At 30.4% G+C, this 9,827-nt stretch overlaps 1 protein-coding gene across 1 annotated transcript; it reads left to right on the plus strand.

Moving 5' to 3' along the window:
• Window positions 1–2,050: 2,050 nt before the first annotated feature.
• Window positions 2,051–6,209, plus strand: LOC112785145 (protein LATERAL BRANCHING OXIDOREDUCTASE 1). The gene is made up of 3 exons (XM_025828588.3): window positions 2,051–2,823; window positions 3,779–4,109; window positions 5,859–6,209. The coding sequence occupies exons 1-3, from the start codon at window positions 2,354–2,356 to the stop codon at window positions 6,114–6,116; spliced, it is 1,059 nt and encodes a 352-aa protein (XP_025684373.1). The 5' UTR covers window positions 2,051–2,353; the 3' UTR covers window positions 6,117–6,209.
• The last annotated feature ends 3,618 nt before the right edge of the window (window positions 6,210–9,827 follow it).

Below are 9,827 nucleotides of genomic sequence, written 5' to 3' on the forward strand. Positions count from 1 at the left end.
GCGGCACGATGGAGGCTTTTCATGGAGACTCCAAAAGCAGTGCGACGACGATCTGCGACAACAATGTGGCTTTCTGGTGGCGACAGCAACTCCAGGTGGTGGCGGCGCACCCTTTTTTAATGGACTAGAGGGAGAGAGATGAAAGAGAGTTGAGAGAGAAGAAAAGAGAGAGAAAGAGTTTGCAGAAGTGAGGGAGAATGGTTTCGCGTTTGAATTTTATCCCAAATTTATTGTCGAATTTATTGGCAGAAAAATCCAACGGTAAAGTATTCGCCGTTGCCTAAATAATGCGTTTCAGTAAATCCTGTTACCGTTGGAATTTTCGACGAAAAATCCGATGGTAAATTTGGCGCTAATAAAAATAATTTTTGCGCCTCTATTTACCATCGGATTTAGCGGCGGAATTTTAAATCTGACAGTAATTTATTTGATGGACAAATTTTCACTCGTAACCGTTGAAAATTCCACTGCTAAATCCGACGGTACTCGACATTTTTTTGTGGTAAAACAAATGTGTTGTAAAATTAAGGTCAAACTTTTTTATATTTTTGTAATATTTTTTATTTTTATTTTTTAAATTAAAATTATTTTCAAATATAAAAAATATTACTTTAATTTTAACTATATTTTTTAAAATTTCTTCATAGTTATAATAACTATTATAATTTATGATACATAGATACTGACACGAATACTGACATGGATATGGGACACGACACGATACGAGACATGCGGATAAACGAATTTTAAATTCTTATAAAAACAGAGATAGGACATATATGTAAATTATCAATGAGTTTTTAGATGAATTATAATATTTTGATTTACTAATATTAAAATATAAATTATTTTTTAAGTTTTTTTTAATTATATAAAATATTTAAAATATTTTTAATAAATAATATATATATATATATATATATTATTTTTAAACTTATTTCAAGAATACATGTTAAGTATGAGACTGGATACGTTGACACCTAATAGTATTTAAGTGTGTCCAAACATGTATAAAAAATTTTTTTTATTAAAACACGGTTAGACATTAAAAACACACATATCGGACAAATATCGTTGAATATTGTGTCCGAAATGTGTTCGACACGTGAGTAGAATAATTCAACAAAATATCCGTGTTTTACATATTATAACCATGACAATAATAATTGTATAATGGGGTGTTTATGTGGTTCAGTTTTTTCATAAACTGACTGTACTAAATTATTTTAAATGGCTTAAAAATTAAACTATTTTATTAGTATTTGAGTTATAATTTATTGCCAAAAGATTATTTATTTTAAAATCCGAAATTGTTTAGTAAAAATATATAATAATTATAAAAGAAACTTCTAAAAGTAATAATTCTTAACGAAGATAAATAATTTAGAAGTACCAAATGTGATATTGATAAAATTGTGTCAATCGTATATGCTAGGTGTGTACATGCAAAATAAAAATATTAAGTAATCAACTGTTTTTCTTATTTTTGTCTTGCATTTAAATTAACTAAGACTAAACTCTATTTTTTTTTCTATACTAAGTGTTAGTCTTTTATCATTTTTCCATAGAATATCAATTGTTCGTATAAAATTAATATTAAAAATTTATAAAACAGCACACATAAATATCTTTAATTTGGTGATCAATTATTTTCATATATATATATATATTTTAAAGAGTAAAGTATTGTTTTTGTCCCCAACGTTTTGGGTAAGTCCTATTTGTGTCCCTAACGTTTAAATCGTTCTATTTGTATTCTTAACGTTTATAAAAAAGATTCAATATTATCCTACTATCAATTATACTAACAAATCATATTATATTTTTCAATTATTTTTACTTGGATGTATTCATTCTTAATTAGGTCTCACTTAGATGTGTTCGATTTTAATATTATACCCACTATTTGTGTTTAGATTCAATTATGTCCTTAAAAAAGTGAATTATGTAAATGTTGTAGGAATTAGTTTCAACATTTGATGAACTATTTTTCGGAGTAGATCACTTCAAAAAGAGATTTTTAAAACTCAAACTAAAGCGCTCATGATGTGTAATTGACGGCAGAATAACATTAAATCACTTCTACAAATATTAAGGATACAAATAAGACGATTTAAACGTTAGAGACACAAATAAGATTTACCCCAAACGTTAGAGACAAAAACTATATTTTACTCTATTTTTAAATTATGTAAGCAACAAGCACGGGGCTAAGAGCCATGTTACATCATAATCATTCTTTAATTTTACCCCACAACACCACAACTTCTCAACTCAAATAATTTGGTACACGTAACTTAGCTTTTTCGTATTGGAAATTCGGAAGAACGCACCACCATTCACCGCACTAACAATGGAAGAGGTTGATCATCAAGAATTCGTTCAAGAACCACAACACAGGCCAAGTCTCTCCACCATTGAAGCACAAGGAATTCCAGTCATAGACCTCTCCCCTATAACATCAAACAACACTTCCCCTTCGGCCATCGACGCGCTGACGAAGGAGATCGGAAGCGCGTGCAAGGAATGGGGATTCTTCCAAGTAACAAACCACGGTGTGCCTCTCTCTCTGAAGCGGAACCTTCTGGAAGCTTCAAAGAAGTTCTTTTCTCAGAGCTTGGAAGATAAGAAAAAAGTTAGTAGAGATGAGAGTTCTCCGAGCGGTTACTATGAGAGTGAGTATACAAAGGATGTTAGAGACTGGAAAGAAGTGTTTGATTTCTTTGCCAAAGAACCTACTTTGTTCCCTGCCACTATTGATGAACATAATCATCGAGTTGTTCAATGGACTAATAAATATCCTCACTATCCCCCTGCCTTCAGGTATATATATTTTACGAATTACTAAGGAAATAAAATAAATTTATAATTAATAAATATTAAATAAGATGAATTTTGATTATTTTTTTTTGTTATTAAATATTTTTGTATATATTATTATAAATATAGTATTTATATATTAAAATTGACCATTAAATTAATTGTTAATATATATATATATAATTTATTTTCAATGTATATTTATATTTTAAAATATTTTATATTAATAATTAATTTTAATAACTAATTTGAGTGTATATCTAATATAATAAAAATGATTGTTACGATTCTTTGAGAGAGATATACTTTTTTGGGTTTTATTTTTTAATTGCTTAATTTTTTTGAAAGTGATGATTTATAATATAATATTTGAGTTTCTTTTACGAATAATGATGGATAATTTTAATTAATTTTTTAATATTAAATAAATAAAATTTAAATATTATTTTTAAAATGTTAAAAGAATTAAAAATTCTAAATATTTTTTTATTTAGAAATTAAAAATATAATTAAAAATATGAGTTATGATTGTTAATTATTTTTGTTTTATTATTATAAGTAAAATAAACATTTTGTATTATATTTATTATTTCAATTTCAAAAAAGTTTTTCATAAAAGAGTACGTTAAATATATAATTATTGTGATATTTATAGTTAACAATTTAAATTTTTAGAAAAGATTATATATATATAAAATTAATTAATTACTTTCCAAAACATTATTCTTATTAGTTACTAAATAAAAGAAAATTATTTTTTTTTTAATTTTATGACATTGAAATGTAATTATTTATTTTTCACTTCATTTATACGTAGATATTTAGAGATAATTTTTATATCCAATCAATTTCTGTGAAAAAGAAAAAAGAATTATCTTTTAGTTTCTTATTCTTGGTATTCAGCATTATGTATATTTGATTAGAAAATGATTTATTTGTTTTCAAAATGAATATTTAGAGATATAATCCAAGAATATATTGAAGAGATGGAGAAGCTAGCCTACAAGTTGATGGAGCTTATAGCTATGAGCTTAGGCCTTGAAGCTAAGAGATTTGAGAGATTTTTCATTAGAGGACAAACCAGCTTTATTCGCCTTAATTATTATCCTCCATGCTCTTTCCCTCACCTTGCTCTTGGAGTTGGCCCACACAAGGATGAAAGTGCTTTAACCATTCTTGCTCAAGATGAGGTTGAAGGACTTGAAGTGAAACGTAAGACAAACCAAGAGTGGATTAGAGTGAAACCAAAGTCAAATGATTATATCATCAACCTTGGTGACATTATTCAGGTACAACTACTTTCAATTGTTTGGAAGATTATGGAAGATGATAGAGTAAAACTATAAATTGGTCCTTAAATTGTTTTTAAATATTTCTTTTAGTTTTTGATATTTATATCCTAGCCTCTATAAAATTTTCGGTCAAATATAAACAACACAATCTTAGTTGTAACGATAGCTGCACACGTGTCATTGCACAAATTGTTTAGGACACAGTTTACTATCGGGTCATTAAAACGCTTGCGTTTTGCCCCCTCGCAACTTCAAAGTTCAAACCTTGTCCGTAAATGTGAAACTCTAACGGAGAATTATGGACTGCACAGATCAATTCTCACCTTCCAATGACCGTTTATGGAAGTGGAGTGAGAGAACGATGATATCTGGAGAAGCTAAGAGTGACATTGGCTGTTGTAGATCCCAATATTCCTTTTTTTTTTTTAGAGGCTTAATGGTGATTCCATAAGTAGTCCTAATTGTGTTTATGGTTAGTCGATTATGAACAAAATCTTTTGATTTTAGATTATGAACAAAATGTCCAACAGTACAAATAAATAAAGGTCGGCATGACATTTTTGTTTTTTAAAAGGAATAGTATAAGTAAACAATAAATTTAGTGAATAATGCAGTTATACATATGTCTCCCTTTTTTATTTGTGATTTTCGTAATTTTTACAGAGACGTAGTGTATGTTTTTTGTTTTATTGAACTAATTTTAAAATTTATTGTTTATATTATTTACAAAAATAATTTTCTATCTAATAAAACTGTTTTTTAAAAAAATAAATCACTTATAAAAATGGCTCGGGACCAAAATGAGATTTTTCTCCTTTTTATCGCCAAACATGAGGATCTTGTGTGGCATAGCTCATTGAGGCTGATTAAAGGGCATATGGTTTTGTTATATTGGACTAGCGACAAACAACCTTTTTGGACAATGATAATGGATCCGTTGCAGGATCTTTTTTGACTCTTTGGGACTGCATTTTTTCTTAAAATAATGGGCTTTCTATAGAACTTAAATACATAAATAATGGAATTGTTTTTTAGAACCAATAGTAAGGGTAAAATTTAGTTGAGCATATTATCGTTTTAATTTCGAAAGATTAATTAGTTTAATATCAGATTCTTAGAGACTGATATACCATGAGATTTGAAAGATTTTAATGTTTCTTGTGTTTTTCTTTTTAGAGTTCTTTTTATTGTCTTATGTCTGTTTTATTCTAAAGTAAATTGCTACTGTTTTTTAATTTGATCCTTTATATTGTCGTTGTTTACTTTGGGCGAATCTTTCGTTTTCATCTCCTAAGAAATAATTTTCAACTTTTGCAAATTTAATTTTATCGTTAAATTAATTTTTAGAAGGTCAAAATAGTAAATCCTTGTTTAGATATATTTACTTAAATCTTCAGTTATATACATTAAATTTAATTTTAAAATATTATATGCTTCAGTCCCTAACATTTAAGTTAAATTTTAATTTTGTTTGTAATATTTAAAACATCTTATTTTTATCTCCAACGTTCTATTCTTTTTTAATTTTAGTTATTTGATTAAATTAAAATTAAGCTTTTTTTTTTTTGGTCAAAAAGATCTTTTGTTTATTGTTATTTTTTCTTTATTATTTTGGTATTTTCACTCTCGAATTACTGGAACAATAACCACTACATCATTCTTTTTTGTTGCTTTTAAATAAATTCTAAAAGACCTGTATAACGAACTAATTTTGTATTTGCTTTTCTGTCTATATGATTCACGTAGGTGTGGAGCAATGATAGATATGAGAGTGTGGAACACAGAGCAATGGTTAACTGTGAGAGTGAAAGGTTTTCAATTCCATATTTCTTTTTCCCTGCACATGACACCGAAGTGAAGCCATTGGAGGAGCTGATAAATGACCAAAACCCTCCAAAATATAGGCCATATAAATCCGGCAAATTTCTTCTATACCGAATGATCAACGATTTCAAGAAACAAAATAAGGACAACCTTCAAATTCATGATTATAAACTAGCTTAAAGCTAAGATATAATATATAAGTATGAATCTATTTGTAATAAAATATGAAAACTTATGTGTTACTAATAATAAATATAAATTTAGTTATTTAAATTTATAATTGAATAAATATTTAAATCGGTTTTTAAAAAATAATTTTAGATAAACACTTTTATCTCCAATAAATTTTTATTCTCTACAAATTTTAAAATTTTTTTCACAATCTCACCAAATATATTGGTTTTTCTGTCATTTTAAAAAAGAACAAATTTATTTTATATATAGTTATATTTTTGGGATCTAATTGTCTTATGATAAAATTTAGAGTAGTTACCCAAATTCACTCCCAAGGATTTTAAAAACCGACATTTTAATTCTCAAGAAAAATTAATACACAGATTAATTTTCAACGTTTTTCTCTATCATACATAACAGTGTCTCGTCCATTTTATTTTTACTATATGTCGATCTTTGTTATTATTAACTTAACTTTGTTCATGTGGACGATGACACTAGCATATTAATACACTCTTTTTGCTAAAAATAAATAAGGTGAATAATGATGTTTTGAAATCTAAATGAAAATATTTTTCTTTTAATACGAATATGTTTTTTTAAAAATTTAACTAAAAGTAACGGAATGATCAGTTTATTCGACAAAAGTAATTTTTTAGAACTTTTAAAAAATATCAATTTAAATATTATTTTAAAACATTCTTAGAATTAATAATTTTAGTATTTTTTATTATTTGGTATAAATATTAAAATTTTTTAATAAATAAATGTTACTAGTTTATATTTACAAACTTTAAACAATATAGATACAAATATATTGATTTATGTATATAAAATTTTAATATATATATATATATATATATATAATTATAATTTGTATGTATACAATTTTTATAATTATAAATATAAATTATTATTAATTAAATATTAATAAAAAATAATAATATTTATTAGCCAACATGACTCTATTATTTTTTGTTCGAGTGGTACCGTTTAGCATTGTGGTTGACACGTCATATAAGTGGAGTCTTATACACTTGTTTTCCTTTTTGTCCTATCTCGATCCTCTATCTCTAATTACTATAGATTGGTCAAAAAAAAAAAAGTTGTTATTATTATTATTCTTCTATCACATAGATATATAGACTAAAATCTGTGTCTAATTAGGATATAAGTTAAAGATACTAAAATTTAAAAAATTTAATAACAAATATATATTTATAATTTTTAAATTTTAATGTATAAAATATTTTAAACAGTAAAACTTTTTACTTAATTCCAATTATCTTATACATATATAAAAAAGTCAATCATAAATGTATATCAAAATAAAAAAGTGGTTTTAGTTTTAGTGGCCCAATGACGAATCTTGTCTGCAAGTCCAATTCAGCCTCCTCGACCCAAGAATTCGGGATCTTTTGAACTGCGTCAACTCACTCACCGTAATTTGTGTTCAGATATGAATCATATCTTTTTTCCATTTAGAAGATCTCTCAGATCGGAAAAGCATCCATATAAGAGGAGTTTCGGACTCCCTCCAGGTATGACACAAAAATCCTAAGACCCTACCTTTTAGATCTATTCTAACTTAAGTCTTGGAGTGTCTTTGCAAGTCACCCCTCTTGTTTACATTCCGCTGGTTAGGACACCGCGAAACTCATCACCCTGCTAGATTGTGGATCCCATTGTTAAAGGTAACTCATGAACATTGGCGCTGTCTGTGGAGATCCTTAGCAAGAGAGCTCAGCGACCTCTGTTCGATGGATAACCAATACTCCCTCACAGAGAATCGAGAGTATACCCCCCGAAAAATCACCAAGCGATGAATGGGGTTAGGATTCCGAGCATAGTCCACACGGTGATGACACACAGTCATCAGCTTCCAGCCCCTTCAGCGGAACGGGGTCCAATAGCACCTAAATCATCCAGGAATTACGGCATAGGCTGCAGAACTTGAAAAGAGAAATAGCCTCCTGAGGTCGTTACCATCCGACACCTAGCTCCGAGACGCTCTCGAGGATGCAACCCCAAGAGAGGCATCGCTCCCGATCGCCAGAACAGTGAAACGGAGGGTGACAAGGTAGGGACGATCAGCGACCCCATGAGTCAGGGTCCTGAACTCAGTGTGACCCCTATGGAAGAGAAAACAACAAATCTTCTGTGGGGAAGAGAAGGTAACATGGCGAATTCGTTATTCTATGTGCAACCCCTTTTGACGAAAGAGTCCTCAGGGTTCGTTTGCCTAGACACTTTGACAAGCCGACGGATATGCGCTACGATGGGACCAAAGACCCCAAGAAAATTTAACCGCCTTCAAGGTGCGTGGTGCGCACGAATTCCCACACTTCGTACAACTGAACCAGCAAGTGTACTAGGTCGTCCAAGTAATACATGTGCGAGTCAAGGTTGATCCCACGAGAATTGTGGTTTGAAGCAAGCTATGGTTATCTTGTAGATCTTAGTCAGGCGAGTAGGAGATGTAGATATGTTGTTTAGTTTCATAAAAGAAAATAAAAAGAAAACATTACTCAGAACTCAGAAGTTGTGTAAACTATGATAAGAAGGTGGTTAAGGCTTGGAGATGCTTTGTTCTTCTGGATTAATTCCAATCTTACTGACTTCTTCAACTGTGAATGATTTCTTCTATGGCAGACTGTATGTGATCAATGCCGGTTGAGAAGTCGCCAATGCTCCTCCAGATCTGAACCCCAGGGTTAGTGTGGATCCATTCTGATTGAGGGTGAAGCTCTTGTAGTCCATTCTCCTTAGTGATCCTACTCAAAATGCCACAGACAAGGTCGAATCTTCTGGATAAGAGAATGCTGCGCCTTTGGTTCTAGCCTCTACTACAGAGACTCTAATCTCCCCATACCTCGGCTGAACTGGTGTCTCGAGAAGTCCCCAACGAAGTCGTGGATTAGCCGTCTAAGAGATGTATAATCAAGCTAGTGGTTCAATGCTTTCCAGTCACGTAGTCACACAAACCCAAGAAGAACACGGGTGGTTGTCAGGCACGCGGTCTTAGAATGAGAAATGAAGATACATCTTAGAATAGAGAATCAAACACGGAGTGAAAAGAAACAGTAATACTTTTATTGATCTATAAAACTCAGCAGGGCTCCTCCCCTCAACCTAGGAGGTTTAGAAACTCATACTGATAAAAACTACAATGTAAAACGTGTAAAGTATCAAAAGGTTCTGAATAATGTAAAAGTTCTCAAATAAATACTAGGCTAATGAGTAAAGATTACATAAGAAGGGTAAAACAGTCTTTTAGTGCTAAAAATCCACTTTTGGGGCTCACTTGGTGAGTGTTTGGGTTGAGCTTGATTGAGATCCACGTGCTAGGAGGCGTCTAGGGCATTGAACGCTGGTTAGAGGGTCATTTATGGGCGTTGGACGCTGGTCTCTTCTCCTTTGGGTGCTGGACGCCAAAATAGGGCAGGAGGCTGACGTTGAATGCCAGTTTTGAGCCTTCAATTCTGAAAAAAGTATAAACTATTATACATTTCTGGAAAGCTCTGGATGTTAGCTTTCCATAGCCATTGAGAGCGCTCCATTTGGGTGTCTTTAGCTCCAGACAAGCTCTTTCGAGTGCAAGGAGGTCAAATTCGGATAGCATCTGCAGTGCTTTCTCTGTCTCTGAATCAGACTTTTGCTCCAGCTCCTCAATTTCAGCCAGAAAATACCTGAAATTACATAAAAACACACAAACTC

Source organism: Arachis hypogaea, chromosome 20 (genome assembly GCF_003086295.3).
Source record: "Arachis hypogaea cultivar Tifrunner chromosome 20, arahy.Tifrunner.gnm2.J5K5, whole genome shotgun sequence".
NCBI lineage: Eukaryota > Viridiplantae > Streptophyta > Magnoliopsida > Fabales > Fabaceae > Arachis > Arachis hypogaea.